The 16,714-nt window shown below is 41.1% G+C and overlaps 1 protein-coding gene across 1 annotated transcript in view; it reads right to left on the bottom strand.

Moving 5' to 3' along the window:
- The window catches only part of POLA1 (DNA polymerase alpha 1, catalytic subunit), a 568,283-nt gene that overhangs the window by 446,783 nt on the left and 104,786 nt on the right, over positions 1 to 16,714 (bottom strand). Inside the window, exon 17 of the mRNA XM_070943339.1 lies at positions 11,869 to 11,930. Within this exon, the coding sequence (XP_070799440.1) occupies positions 11,869 to 11,930 (62 nt within the window). The remainder of the gene's footprint in view (positions 1 to 11,868; positions 11,931 to 16,714) is intronic.

Below are 16,714 nucleotides of genomic sequence, written 5' to 3'. Positions count from 1 at the left end.
CTCCAGGGTGTTGTCAACGCTTCGTTGAGTGAGGGTTACTTCCCCGCCGCCTTGAAAGAAGCGGTGGTGAGGCCTCTCCTCAAAAAGCCGTCCCTGGATCCGGCAATATTGGCCAACTATCGTCCTGTCTCCAACCTTCGCTTCCTGGCGAAGGTTGTTGAGAGTGTGGTCGCGCGACAGTTTCCACAATTCTTGGAGGAAACATCCTATCTAGATCCGTTCCAGTCGGGTTTCAGGCCTGGACACAGCACGGAAACGGCATTGGTCGCGTTGGTTGATGATCTCTGGAGGGCTCGGGACAGGGGTTGTTCCTCTGTTCTGGTCCTGTTAGACCTCTCAGCGGCTTTTGATACCATCGACCATGGTATCATGCTGCACCGGCTGGAAGAGTTTGGGGATGGGGGGCACCGTATTACGGTGGTTCTCCTCCTTTCTCTCCGACCGGTCGCAGTTCGTGTTGGCAGGTGGGCAGAGGTCGACCTCAAGGCCTCTTATATGTGGAGTGCCTCAGGGGTCGGTCCTCTCGCCCCTCCTGTTCAACATTTATGTGAAGCCGCTGGGTGAGATCATCCGTGGCTTTGGGGTGAGATACCACCAGTACGCTGATGACACCCAGCTGTACATCTCCACCCCAGGCCACCCCAACGATGCCCTTGAAGTGATGTCCCAGTGCCTGGAGGCTGTGCGGATCTGGATGGGGAGGAACAGGCTCAGGCTCAACCCTTCCAAGACTGAGTGGCTGTGGCTCCCGGCATCCCGATATAGTCAGTTGACTCCATCACTGACTATTGGGGGCGAGTCGTTGGCCCCCACAGAGAGGGCTCGCAATCTGGGAGTCCTCCTGGATAGGCAGCTGTCCTTGGAGGAACATCTGACGGCTGTAACCAGGGGGACTTTTTGTCAGGTTCGCCTGATCCGCCAGTTGCGGCCCTTTCTTGATCGGGATTCCCTGTGCACAGTCACTCATGCCCTCGTCACCTCTCGCCTTGACTACTGCAACGCTCTCTACATGGGGCTCCCCTTGAGGAGCACCCGGAGGCTCCAACTGGTCCAGAATGCAGCAGCGCGGGTAGTGACGGGAGCAGCCTGGCGCTCCCATGTAACACCGCTCCTGCGCGAGCTGCACTGGCTCCCGGTGGTCTTCCGGGTGCGCTTCAAGGTGTTGGTTATCACCTTTAAAGCGCTCCATGGCATAGGGCCTAGCTATCTTCGAGACCGCCTGCTGCCACCGACAATCTCCCATCGACCCGTGCACTCCCACAGAGAGGGCCTCCTCGGGGTGCCATCAGCCAAACAGTGCAGGCTGGTGACCCCCAGGGGGAGGGCCTTCTCTGTGGGGGCACCTACCCTCTGGAATCAATTGCCTCCAGAGATAAGGAGAATCCAAGACCTCGGTGCCTTCCGCCGTGCCCTTAAAACCTTCCTTTTCCAGCAAGCCGGGCTGGCCTAATTTTTTAAGTGTTTTTAAGTGTTTTGTTTATTGTTTTTAATTAATGGGGCCAAATTTATATATGTATATTTTAACTGTATTTTAATATTTGTACTTGATGTTTTTACTTGGCTGTTCACCGCCCTGAGTCCTCAGGGAGAAGGGCGGTATACAAATTCAAAATAAAATAAAATAAATAAATAAATAAAATAAAATAAAACCGGAAAAAAAATTCCCTCCAATCCCACTATAACGATGACCTCTCCGGCTACTCAGAAATCAACGGAAGGACTGGCAAAAACGAAGAAATCTATAGCTATGCAAACTATGCAAGCATCATTGACTTTGATTCAAGAAACTATGATGGCAATGCAGGAAAAGATGTTAAATAATAATGCCGAATTAAAAACAGATATTCATGCATTGGATCAGAAGATGAATGAGATTCAAACTTCAATATTTAACAACGAACAACGAATTCAGAAAGCTGAAATAAGAATAGAGCAAACCGAGAAGAAATTAGACACCGTGGATCAAACACTGACAATTCAAAACAGAGGGCTAGAGGATTTGATAATCCAATTGGAGATGGACCAGGCTTCCTTCTATCTGCGTTTCCAAAATATTGCTGAAGATAAAGAGGAAGACCTGGGAGAGAAGATGGCAGAGTTGATAGCAGACGTACTCCAACAAGATAAGCAAGAGATAATTAGAGAGTTGGATGACGTATATAGAGTCCAGACAAATTACGCAAGAAGGAACAAGCTCCCTAGGGAAGTACATATCAGGTTTGCAAGAAAAAAAGTAAAAGATATTCTATATAACATAACAAGGGAAGAACCAATAACATACAGAGGGAAAGAAGTGATAATCTTAAAACAGATACCAAGAAGAGTAAAGGAGGTGAGAAAGGATTATAGATTTCTAGCTGTACAGCTAAATAAAAGAAATATACTATTCAGGTGGCTCTTACCAGAAGTTAATCACTTGGCAAGGGAGAAAAATAAAAATAGATAGCCTGAGTACAGCACAAGACTTCCTTGATCAGTTGAGAGGTGCGGAGGAAGAACAGAGCAGTAAAGAGGAAATAGACAGTAGCAGTAGAGGAGGAAGCCTTGCATCAACAGAATACTAAGAAAGGAACCACGGAGGAGGAGAAGATAGAAGAAGAAGCCAAAGGGAAAAAAGCAAGACCAGTAAGAGCCGTACGAACAAACAAAAACTAAAAACCAGATAAGGAAACAGAGATGAATGATCTGAAATTAATATCTGTAAACGTCAATGGCCTAAATGATTACAAAAAGAGGAAACTAATACTAACAAAATTAGTTAAACAGAATGTGGATCTAATATGTCTACAAGAGGTACACATAAAGAAGAGGGTAAATATTTAGAATACAAAAAATATGGTCAAACATTCAATTCACTGGCAGAAAAAAAGAAGACAGGGGTGGTAATCTATGTAAAGAAAGGAATTGAAGCAGAGTTAAAATTTAACGATACAAAGGGAAGAACTCTTATGATTGAAATTAAAAGAGGAACTCCAAAATATTGTTAGTGGGTATATATGTTCCAAATAAAAAACAGGGAGAATATTTCAAAAAACTTCACAAACAATTAGGAAAAATGGAATATAATGAAATCTGTATAATAGGCGATTTCAATGGTATTATGGATTTGGACAAAGATTATAAAAGTAATAAAGCAAAAAATAAATAAAAGGGCAAATCTACCGAGAGCTTTCTTTGATTTAGCTGATGAATTGAACTTAATTGATATATGGCGAACCCTGCACCCAAATGATAGACAATATACATTTTATTCAAATGCACAAAAGTCATGGTCCAGAATAGACATGGCATGGGTTAGCAGGAAACTTGGATGAGAAATTGGAATGGCAGAAATTGTTGTGGCTCTAATCCCCAAGCCCATCTTATCAGAGGAAGAAAGCTCCGAACATGAAGGAGAGGAGCTGGCCAGGCCTCCCTCTCCAGGCCCCTCCTCTCTGGCAATGCCTCAGGTGTCTGCCGAGGGAGAGGAGATTGACCAGGAGCCAGGTGTCTCCGATGACAGCGATGTGGGTGATAAGTCATTCCTGGATCCACGCCAACGAAGGCAAGATAAACGTTTGCAGCAGATGAGGAGACGTGCCAGGGATTAAGCTGAGTCACTGGACCACACCCCACAGGCTATATAAGAGAGTGTGGTGGCCATTTAGACTCTGTGACGGACAAAGCTCACTTCTGGCTAGTCACTTTGTACAACGCCTGATCTGCTGAAGGTTTCATGTTTGAGCTGGACTGTTTTAAAAACTGTGTGTATTAGTTGGTGTTATCTGGTGGAGGAACACTCCCTCTTCTTGAAGTAAAGCACTTGGCAGACGGTTATCGTATTGCTGCCAAGTTCCTGATAATGAACCTTGTGTGTGCCGAGTACTTCTTTAACCCCCGGCTGGCTGTTTGTGTGTGTGTGGGGACGGGGACAGAACAGAAATCAACTCGAATACCTGGGCAGACCATAACCCCTTAGAAATAAGGTGGAAGAGTGTAAAGAGAAAGAACCAACAGAGATGGAGGTTTAATGCCAAACTACTGAGCGACAAAGAATGTATACAAAAACTTATTATTTAATTTAATTTAATTAATTTAATTAATTTAATTTAATTATTTAATTTAATTTAATTTAATTTAATTTAATTTAATTTAATTTAATAATTTAATTTAATAATTTAATTTAATTTAATTTAATTTAATAATTTAATTTAATTTAATTTAATTATTTAATTTAATTTAATTTAATTTAATAATTTAATTTAATTTAATTTAATTTAATTTCCAATTTATATACCGCCCTTCTCCCTGAGGACTCAGGGCGGTGTACAGCCAAAATAAGAACATAGAATACAAATATTAAAAAAACAGTTAAAAATATATATAAATTTGGCCCAGAATTTAAGAAATCACAAACCAATTAAAAGAATTTAAAAAAATTCTTCTTAAGCCAGCCCGGCTTGCTGGAAAAGATGGGTTTTAAGGGCATGACGGAAGGCACTGAGGTCATGGATTCTCCTTATCTCAGGGGGCAACTGATTCCAGAGGGTAGGAGCCCCCACAGAGAAGGCCCTCCCCCTGGGGGTCACCAGCCTACATTGTTTGGCTGATGGCACCCTGAGGAGGCCCTCTCTGTGGGAGCGCACTGGTCGATGGGAGGTCGTCGGTAGCAGCAGGCAGTCTCGCAGATGGCTAGGCCCTCTGCCATGGAGCGCTTTAAAGGTGATGACCAACACCTTGAAGTGCACCCGGAAGACCACCGGGAGCCAGTGCAGCTCACGCAGGAGCAGTGTTGCATGGGAGCGCCATGTTGCTCCCATCACTAGCCGCGCTGCTGCATTCTGGACCAGTTGGAGCCTCCGGGTGCTCTTCAAGGGGAGCCCCATGTAGAGAGCGTTGCAGTAGTCAAGGCGAGAGGTGACGAGGGCGTGAGTGACTGTGCACAAGGAATCCCGATCAAGAAAGGGCCGCAACTGGCGAATCAGGTGAACCTGACAAAAGGTCCCCCTGGTTACAACCGTCAGATGTTCCTCCAAGGACGCCTCTTTCAGGGCAGTGGGGAAGTGACCCTCACTCAAGGAAGCATTAATAACGCCCTGGAGCTAGCCTCGTGTAACCTCCCGGGAAGCCAGTACCAACCAGGAGGGACACGGGTCCAGTAAACATGTGGCCGCACTAAGTCTCCCCAAAATCCTGTCCACATCATCGGGAGTCACAGCATCAAACTTCTCCCAGGTAACATTCTCAAGACTATTCCTCGTCACCCTGCCCTGATCTACCCAGTCAGAGTCCAAATTCCCCCGGATCTGAGCGATTTTGTCATACAGGTATTGTCCGAAATCCTCCGCCCTGCCTTCTAAAGAAGAAGTAAAGTAATTTTTAAAGGAAAATGAAAATCAGGGAATGCCTCATGCAATAGTATGGGATACAATGAAGGCCTACTTGAGAGGAGTTGTGATTTCATATAGTGCATACAAAAATAAGAAAAAAGGAGGGCCCTGGAAGTTTATTTAAACCACTTAGGAGAAGCAGAAAGAAAATTCCAAGACAACCCGGGAGATGAAACAGCTAAAGAAAGCTGGCTGATGTGGAGACATAAAATGAACATCATTGATCAAGAGGAACTAGCCCCAAAAATAAAAAGAACGAAACAATACCACTTTGAGAATGCCAACAAAGAGACAATGTAAGAATAGTTATGAATGTTTTGGAATACTACGAAACCCATATTGATAAACAATTGGCCCTGGTATTCATGGATGCACATAAGGCCTTTGATCGTGTGAACTGGAGCTTTTTAATAGGTTTACTGCAAAATATGCAATTTGGAGAAAGATTTATTCGGGCAATCCGTGCAATTTACTCGAAGCAGACTGCTAAAATTTCAATTAATGGTGATGTATCCGGTCAAATTGATATTGAGAAAGGAACTAGACAAGGGTGTCCGCTTTCCCCGTTGTTATTTATTTTGTCATTAGAACCCCTACTGAGGGAAATTAGACGTAATACGGGGATAAAAGGTCTTTATATCCAAAATCAACAATATAAGGTGCAGGTTTACGCTGATGACTTAGTATTTATATTAGAAAATCCGTTGATATCGGGACCGTGTCTGACCCAGGAAATAGAAAAATATGGTAAGGTGGCGGGATTAAAAGTCAATAGGGAAAAAACTAAAATTATTGCCAAAAATCTGACAGTAAAGCAAGGGAAAGAATTAGAAGCGAATTTGAGGTTCCAAATTGTAAATAAACTAAAATATCTAGGTATTATTATATCAGCCAAATGCTCCACGATCAAAGAAGACAACTATCTGAACCTTCTCAAGAGAACAGGTCAGGATCTAGAGAAGTGGAAGAACGTGCAGATATCCCTACTAGGTAGAATAGCAATTATAAAAATTTACATACTCCCGAAATGGATATACCTATTATATACAGCACCAGCTAGATTAGATAATAATTTTTTTAAAAAACTAAATTACTATGTTCTTAAATTCATTTGGCAAAATAAAAAACCCAGAATCAAACTTAAAATGCTTCAAGAGCTTAAAGAAAGGAGGAGGATTTGGTGTTCCAAAATGGGAATACTACTATCAGGCCGCAAATTTAATCTGGATCAGGGATTGGATATTGTTGAGAAGAAGGAGGTTGTTGATCTTGGAAGGGGAGGGGCTACATCAAGCTTGGCATTATTTTCTTTGGCAAAACAGAATCCCAAAGCACAGGTGCCTTGCAGGACATTATGTGAGGAATATTCTAATTGAGTCCTGGAGGAAAATTAAGGGTAAATTTTATTCTTCAATCCCCTCTTGGCTGGTCCCACTCGAAGCTATAACGTATAGGCCTCTATATAACAAAGAAAATCATCTCTCTTACCGGGAACTTTTGGACCCCCAAGGTAGTCTGAAATCAAGAAATGAGTTGGAGTTGCAGGGAAGACAACTGGATTGGTGGGCTTATGCCCAAATTTGCTCGAAATTTAAAAAAGATAGGGAACAAGATGGTATTAATTTGAATCAGCATGATCTGGACAATATCATTCTAGGAAAAGAGGACAAAATGTTATCAAGGATATATAAACTTTTAATAGACTATTGGATAGGGGATGAAATAGTTAAAGACTCTATGATTGCCTGGGGGAGAAATATTGGCTATCCAATTGATTTGACAAAATGGGAAGAAATCTGGCTTAAACATATGAAATTCCTATGGGCAACATCATACAAAGAAAATGTGTACAAGATGCTGTATAGATGGCACCTTCCACCTGCTCGTCTTTCTAAAATGTATTCAAATCTCTCACCAAACTGTTGGAAGTGTGGGGAGATTGGCACCTATTTCCACCTGTGGTGGACCTGCTCCAGGACGACTGAATTCTGGAAAATTATACAGGCATGGATCATGGAAATCACAGGTTATAACCTAATTCTGAAACCAGAGTACTATCTACTGAAGATCAGGGCAGACAACATAGGCACAAATATATGGTGTCTGTGTGTATTTATCACCACGTCAGCAAGAATATGTTTCGCCCAACATTGGAAGGGGAAAGACCTGCTGGCTGAAGATTTGATTTTGGAGAAAATTTTGGATTATGCGGAAGCCGACAGACTGACTAAAGCATTGAGAGATCAAAAGGATTCCCTATATTTCCAATGTTGGGACAAATGGTACGTTTGGTTGAACAACAGACGCCCAAAAAGTCAAGTATAACCAGGATTATGTTTAATATATGTTAAATCTGACTGAAACCTACATACTGTAGAAAGTGTAAATATCATGTAAAGTTCCTGTCGCGATCATTTGTTTGACTATTTCTTTTTTTTGATGTATTGTTTTAAATAAATAAATAAATAAATAAATAAATAAATAAATAAATAAATAGAATGCCAACAAATCGGACAGGTGGTTGACCTATAAATTAAAGAAGGAAAACGAAAAGGGGACAATTCATATATTAGAAGATTCCAAGGGCAAACTATTGAGCAAAGAAGAGGACAAACTAGAAAGAGCTAGGGAATTCTATGAGAATCTATATAAAGAAGAGGAGGTCCCAGAAGGCAAAATAGAGCAATATTTGATAAATGCAGAGCTCCTGCGAATAACAGAGGAAGAGAGAGAAATGCTCAATAGAAAGATTACAACTGAAGAACTAAAAACAGCTCTCTCTAAACTTAAAAATAATAAAGCGCCAGGCCCAGATGGATTCCCAGGGGAAATATATAAAACACTAGAAGAAATATTCCAACCAAAATTAGTGGAAATTTTCAATGATGTATTGATGGGTACTAAAATCCCAGAGTCGTGGAAGGAAGCATATGTTACACTAGTGCCAAAAGAAGGTGCCACCTAAAACAAATCCAGAACTATAGACCAATTTCCCTCCTAAATACTGACTATAAGCTATTTATGAGCATAATGGTGGAAAGAATCAAAAAAATATTAAATATTTGGATACACAAGGATCAAAATGGATTTCTCCCGGGGAGGCAAATTAGAGATAATTTGAGAACCGTCTTGGACATTCTAGAGTATTATGAAGAACACCCCGAAAAACAGATGGCCTTAGTTTTTGTTGACGCCCAAAAGGCATTCGATAACTTAAATTGGAAATTTATGATTAAACAAATTGAGGTAATGGGATTCGGAACAAATTTTGAAAAGATGATAAAATCTATTTACGATAATCAAAAGGGGAGCATCTTAGTAAATGGAGACAGGACAAAAACATTCCAGATTAGCAAGGGGGTAAGGCAAGGTTGTCCCCTGTCACCATTATTGTTTATTTTGGCCCTAGAAGTCTTGCTACGAATAATTAGAAATAACGAGGAAATAAAAGGTCTAAAGATTAGGAAGGAGATCTATAAGACGCAAGCATTTGCAGATGACGTAGCTTTAATCCTAGAAGACCCTATAGAATTGGGACAAAAAGTGCTAGAGGAATTGGGTTAATACGGAGAGGTGGCAGGCTTCACATTGAATAAAACCAAAACCAAAGTACTGACCAAGAATGTAACCGAGGTTCAGAAAAAAGAGATAGAAAAATTATTAGGACTACAGGTTGTCAAAAAAAATCAAGTACCTAGGAATTTGGATTACTGCAAAATGTTCGACCCTAAAAGATGATAATTATACCCCTTTAATTATGAAAATGAAACAAGACCTTGATAGATGGAAGAAAATAAAATTGTCACTTTTGGGCAAGATAGCCGCGATTAAGATGAACACCCTCCCCAAAGTATTATTTTTATTTCAAAATATACCGGTGAATTTAGATAAAAAAATTTTCTCACAATTAAATAAAATCATTAGGGAATTTGTATGGGAGGGGAAGAAGCCGAGGTTTTCCATCAAAATTTTAAGGGGCAAAAGAGATATAGGAGGATTTGGGCTTCCCGATTGGGAAACATACTATAGGGCAGCCAAGCTAGTCTGGATAAGGGACTGGGCCACCCTGGAAAATAAGAGGATCTTAACCCTAGAAGGCCACGACATACAAAAAGGGTGGCATGCATACCTATGGGATACAGAGAAGAAAAAGAAAACATATTTTCATAGACATAAAATCAGAGACTCATTGATACAAACATGGACCCGGATTAGGCAGAGATACTATAAAAAAGTTCCAAGATGGCTCTCCACGATGGAGGCCCTGATTTATCCCAACAGATGGGGAATGGAGAAAATGAGTAGCTACAAAGACATTTTAGATGAAGGAGGAAATCTTAAATCAAATGATACCTTGAGAGAGCAAGGAATAATTTTAGATTGGTGGACCTACTTACAAATAAAATCTAGATACCAGAAAGACAAAGAACAATGCGGCTTAGACCTTGGACTTAATGGGTTGGATAAAGTCCTGATGGGAACAGGCAAAAAGATCCTGGCTAAATTATATAACTATTTATTAGATGAAGACAGGGCTGAGGATATAACAAAGAATCAAATGAGTGCACGGGAGAAAAATATTGGACGTGATATAAATTTCAATGAATGGGAAGAGGCATGGAATAAGAACCTTAAATTGACCAGAGCCACGACATACAAGGAAAATCATTATAAGATGCTCCACAGATGGTATCTAGCCCCGGCTAGCTAGCAAAGATATATCCCAATATGCACCCCAACTGTTGGAAATGTGGCTATGGTCAAGGCATCTTCTTTCACATGTGGTGGACGTACCCGGAAGCGAAAGGATATTGGAGTAAGATCAGGAGATGGTTACAAGAAATAATTGGGGAATATATTGAATTAACACTGGAAATATTTCTCCTGGGAATAATAAAGAAGCCATATGGAAAGGAAAGGATTCATTTAATGATACACATAATTACAGCCGCCAGATTGGCTTATGCACAATATTGGAAAGAGAAAACCCAGCCACCAGAAGAGCTTATAATTAGGAAAATACTGGAGTGCACAGAGATGACCAAACTAACTCATGAAATAAATGACGATGAAAATTCAGAATACTATACTGTGTGGGGAAGGTGGTATGAATGGATGAATGATAAAATGAAAGGAAGAGAAAAAGGTGTCTCAAATAAAAGTAAAAAGTAATTTAAAATGTCACCGGAAATATATTTTGTATATAGTTAAAATCACTGCACATCTGATATTAATGGAAATGTTAATATATTTATGTCTTTTTAAACTCAATAAAGTTTTCTAAAAAAAAAAAGTCTAAAAGGAGGGCCCATTCTGTATTCAATCTAATTATCATGAAAAGTCCTCCATGTACAACTGGGTCCAACTCTCTGCCCATCTGCTTCATTGTTCTCATTGCTATTGTAAACCAAGCAATCATTTCAACATTACTAGAGAGAAAAAAAGAATATTAGGATCATCCAACACAGATCAGATCCATGGATGGAACGGTAGATGCCAGATATTCAAACTGACTTTAGAGAAAGCCAAAGAACATATAACATTATTGCTACAGGATAATTGAAAAGAAACAAGGAATACCAAAACAATGTCTAACTTCATTGATTATAGAAACATCTTCAATTGAATCAATCATGTCAAGTTGTGGAATGTGCTTAGGAAAATGTAAGTCCCAAAATATCTAATCCTCATACACAACCTTTACATAAAGCAGGAAACCACAGTGCATATGGAACATAATAAAACAGATTGGCTTCAGGTCGTAAAGGATTGAGACCATCCTATATACTCTCCCCTGCTCTCTTGATCTATAATGCTAGGAAAGGTGGAAGGAATGAGGAAAGGACAATTCAAATTATAATGGTGAAAAATGCCCTGAGGAAAGACCTTAAGGGCCATGTGTGGGATAGATTGTTTTAGAGAATGTAATCACTAAGAATTGACACCAGCCTGAATGCACACAATCAATCAAACAAAAAGGAATTTGTTCACCATTACAGGGAAACAAATATAATTTTTCCAAAATTATATTCCAGATTTCCAGATTCACTATCTGGGATTACACAATCACTGGAATACCCTAGGGCAAACTGAATTGTTTCCAGGGCCTTGTATCAGATTCTTAAAGTGAAACAGTGAGTTTCTAACACTGTTAATAATAAAATGTTTATCTGGGAAAAAATCAGAATCAACATTTTCATCACTTTCTAGTGCAGGGGTCCCCAACCCCCGGTCCATGGACAAACACCAGTCTGTGGCATGCCAAAAACTGGGCCGCACAAACAAGTGAAGCCCCACCCGCAGAATGCAAGCAGCATGCAAAACCACAACCCCCTTTAGTTTGCGGAAAACCTCTTTCCACGGAAATGGTCCCTGGTGCCCAAAAGGTTGGCGGCCACCGATCTAGTGGAAAGAATCTTTGTCACCATAAGACTTAATTTTTTTTTCAAAAGGAAAGGTTACAGAATGCAAAGCAATGAGTTAAAAAAAACAAGCTTACCTTTTGTTTAGCGATTTCCTTGAAATCATATGGGAAAATGCAATCATTTGGTTTAGAAACAACTGCAAAATATATTAAAGAAACGTAAACCAAAATTCCATACTTTAGAAACAAATTTTAACTCATATTCTACAATGCTTTGAGGAAAGTTCTATGAAATTCCCCATTTATTCCTTTCTGATCACTTTTGTCCCTTATTCTCTGCATGTATGTGAGGAGACATGCACAAGCACATATATACCTGATGCTACTGAATACCAGTATTCGTTATATCCATACACTGATGATTTCTAACTATATACTTCTATGCCAGATCTCATTGATTTTCCAGATTCAGATTATCTGTTAACTGATAGTTCTAACTGGATATGTCACAAACATTTTAAGCATAATATTTACTCGAGTGCAGTTTCTCTACTAGTTTTCTATGCCCTTTCTTTACCCCACACAATTATAATTCAGTCAATCTTTGCTTTCTAGAATTCTCTATAAGCCCTCAGCTATATATTCTGCCTCAATTATTATAGCCTTCAAAATCTCCTTTTTATTTACAAGACATGAGTACAGGAAATAAACCTTTCCTAGCTGCTTTTTCCAACTGGATGAAACTCATGCATTCACAAAACATACTATAAATTTCATTTCATTAACTTTAATAATTCTTATCTTACCTACATCCTATATTCACATCCTTAAATCATAAACTTCAGACTACCAGCTTTTACAGATTAACATATTTAACAGAGTTGGAAGGGATCTTGTAGGTCATCTAGTCCAACCTCCCACCCAAGCAGAAGACCCTACACCATGGGTGTCAAACTCGCAGCCCACAGGCCAGATGCATCACATGCTGGCCATGCCACCCTCGTTTTAGCGAAGGGGGGAAAAGTTGTGATACGTCACATGACATGTCGTCACAAGTTTGACACCCCTGCCCTGCACCATTTCTGACAGATTGCAGTCCAGTCTCTTCTTGAAAGCTCCCAGTGATGAAGCTCCCACAACTTCTGAAGGCAAGCTGTTCCATTGGTTGATTACTCTGTCAGAAAATTTCTCCTTATTTCCAGGTTGAATCTCTCCTTGTTCAGTTTCCATCCATTATTCCTGTGCTTTGGAAGCTTTGTTTCTCTCTCACATAACATTTTCACCTAATAAAGTAGGATTAGGCATTATGCCTTAATTTTTGGTCCTAATTTCAAATGCTCTTTGAAAAAGTCCTATTCATTCATTCATTCATTCATTCATTCATTCATTCATTCATTCATTCATTCATTTATTTATTTATTTATTTTTTATTTATTTATTTATTATTTATTTATTTATTATTTATTTATTTATTTATTTATTTATTCTCCTCCTTCTCCTTTCGGACTCAGGGCGGTGAACAGCCAAAATAAAACATTTATACATAAAGTACGATTAAAAATAGATTAAAAATAGATTCTCGGTTAGCTAGTAAAAGAGGCCTTCCTATATTCTATGGCCAGGAAAAGAGGAAAAAAGACTGGTCATGAATAGGGAAAAAAATGCTATTTCAGAGATCATGGATCTCCATACAGATTTTTGTCTCTGTTTTATTAACATTGGTTCAACCATATTTTCTGTAAGAGTGCTTTTAACAGTTACAAAGAACTATTGCCCACCTTGTGGCAAATAATTGCTAGCTATTTAAAGCAATATTGCAACTCAGTCAGATCCCTAAAATGATACTGTCATTCAAATGGAGGGAGAGGGAAGCATGGAGACAAGCTAAATTTTATAACCTTTATCCTGGCGCCTAAGCAGCCTGGAGTATTCTCATCTTTTGTGGAATGTAATAAGAAGGCCATGTGAATTGTTTCAGTTTGTTGGAAGCAGAAGATAACCCTGGGAATGGCTCCTTATCTGTTTCTCAGGATGGCTGTTACAATAACATCTTCACACCTGTGGACTGGTTGAATCCACATCGGACTGGAAGGAGGGGTTCTAAAATCCTATTTCTAACTGTATAGCTTGGGGGGGGGGATTTAGAGTCTGCTTTGCCTTTGTCCTGCTATCACTTCTTCTCAATAAAAGGTTCCTTTTGAAACACTACATTTCAAGAGTCTATACTTTCTTGGGAAAGGAGGAAAGGCAGGGCCTCACATAAACTCTGCAAAGTTAGGTCAACCCGGAGAAGCATATTTTTGTTCTAGTGTGGGGACCTTGCAACAATATCTGAGCAAAGCAGCAAACAAGGAGAAACCGAATGCTGAGCAGATATCTCCATTACTCAACCAGAAGCATGCTCCTTATACCCAGTCATGGAGATGGGGACGCCCTGAGAGGACTCCAAGAAACTTCGCTGGTCGTTCGAGATTGAAAAAAGGAGAGACAGCTGGGATGGGAGAACCCGAGGAGTCACCCTAACCCAAGGCAGTCGGAATCCTGGCTGGAAGCTAGAGTTGGAAGCCCTATCCGATCAAGAAGAAACTTTCGAAGAAACCAGGAGGGAGGACAGGCTGAAGCTCACATCAATCGACTGATAATAGAGGCACTGGAAAACATCAACCTGGGGAGAACCAGAACTGCCACTCAGAGGGGCAGAAGCTGCAGCCGCCGCAGACGACACCTGGGTGATTACCCCAGATCCCACCACAGGGGATCAAGCCAATGCCACTGGCATAGCCACCACCGCAGTGAACCTCCCTTCTGCAATCCGGGTGGCCACGAGTATACCAGGTCAACCCAGGGCCCCGCAATTCGAGAGGATGCACTTTTAGGAGTGAAATTCAATGGAGACCCGCAGCAGCTGGGGTTCTTCATGGTGCCTGTACTCACCTACATGCAAGAATACGGGCACGCATTTCAAACCCAGGACGCTCGAGTGCGAGTCATGATGCTCGCCTTAGAAGGAGCCGTGGCCAGATAAATGGTCACTCTGCACAATGTGGACACAGCAGAGTTAAGAAATTTCGACAGATTCATGATTGCCCTGTGTTGCTGCTTGGGGGATCCCCAGCAGACCAGAAGGCTTGAGAGAGAATCCAAGTCGTGAAGCAAGGGCGACGGTCCATAGCCAAATATACTGAGGAGTTCCAGGACCTGGCCTGCCGCGTCGACTGGCCCAAAGGCATCCTGGTGAGCTGTTTCAAAGATGGATTAAACGATGACCTCTACAATGCCTGCGTCACTAGAGGAGCACTGGATCATCTGCCTGAATGGTACCTTATCGCAGAGGAAGCTGAGATCGACATAGCTAGGAACCCATACCGATCAGGCCAAAGTTGGAAAAAATCCCCACCCCAGGGAAAAAGAGAGTAATTCAAATCACCACCCCCATTCACACCAAGGTCATCGGCATGCTTTAAGTGTGGAAAGGAGGGGCACCATGCTGCGGAGTGCTGCTCAAAGATGCCAGCGAGAAAACCAGACCACCTGTTGGGGGGGGAAACCCACAAAGCCAAGCTCCAGAGGGAAGGAAACTGCCCTACAAAGCAAGCAACCGTTGAGTTTCAGGACCCTCACCCTGTGGGGACTGAAACTCCGGAAATACAAACGGAGGAGCCAACTTTCACTGAAAGCGACCCAGAAGACGAGCCGCTGGTAAGTAACCCAATTGAACTGCTTACCCTCCCCTTAAGACTGTTTATACCCAGTCGGGACAGAGAAGTAAAACTCTCTGCTTTTCTAGACTCAGGGTGCACCCGTTGCCTGATAAGTCCCATCCTAGTAGGGAAACTGGGAATAAATCTAAGAAGGCTAAGAAACCCAATCACATTTTGCCAACTAAACGGATCAATATTCAGGGGAGAACCTGCCATGTTTGACACTGAGCCCCTACAAATAACTATGGATAATCACAAAGAGACACTAACATTTGTGGTAGTACTCGGCATGGAATGGCCACTAGTATTGGGCTTAGCATGGCTGAAAAAATGGAATCCCAAAATTGACTGGAAGCAAGGGTCAATCAGGTTTCAGCTACAGTGTAACTTTTGCTGACGACCAAAAGGGGGGCCGAGGAGGTGGATTGACCAGGAAGCGGCGATGCCCAGTTGGGGAACGCCAAACGGGGATATACCAAAGAAATACAGAGACCTAGCTGAGGTTTTCAGTGAAAAACCATCCAACAAACTCCTCCTCCACCGCGCTATCAACTGCACAATCGAAATCCTTCCAGGAGCAAAGCTCCCCAAACCAAAGATATATTGTATGTCTCAGAGAACTGAGGGAGTTAAGAACTTTCATTGACAAAAACCTGAAAAGAGGGTTCATTGAACCAGCATGCCCAAAAATCGCAGCCCCAGTACTTTTCAGAGAAAAGAAAGATGGCTCTATGAGATTATACGTGGATTATAGAAATTTAAATACAGTAAGTGTAGAAAACATGTATCCCTTCCCCTTATGAAGGACATGCTGGCAAACCTTTCCCAAGGAAAAGTCTTTTCAAAGCTAGACCTGAGAGAGGGATATTATCAAATAAGAATAAGGGAAGGGGACGAGTGGAAAATGGCGTTTAACACACCACGTGGCTGCTACCAATTTAATATACTTTCTTTTGGATTACAAGGAGCCGCAGCCGTATTCATGCAGTTAATAAATGAAGTACTCCATGAACATTTATATAAAGGGGTCCTGGTTTACCTGAACGACATTTTAATCTATATTAAAACAAAGAAAGAACATGTAAAATTACTCAGGGCGGTCCTAAACAAACTCCGCACAGCAAAGCTCAATGCCAAGCTCTCTAAGTGTGAATTCCACCAGGAAAAGATTGACTACCTGGGATATCACATTTCACACCAAGGCATAGAAATGGATCCCCAAAAAGTCCAAGCTGTGATTGATTGGGAAACACCCCGCACACGCAAGCAACTACAAAATT

The sequence above is a fragment of the Pituophis catenifer genome, unplaced genomic scaffold (genome assembly GCF_029215685.1).
Source record: "Pituophis catenifer annectens isolate HBS135680 unplaced genomic scaffold, rPitCat1.0.hap2 SCAF_4, whole genome shotgun sequence".
In the NCBI taxonomy this organism is placed as follows: Eukaryota; Metazoa; Chordata; class Lepidosauria; order Squamata; family Colubridae; genus Pituophis; species Pituophis catenifer.
This window is presented reverse-complemented; position numbering and strand designations above follow the sequence as displayed.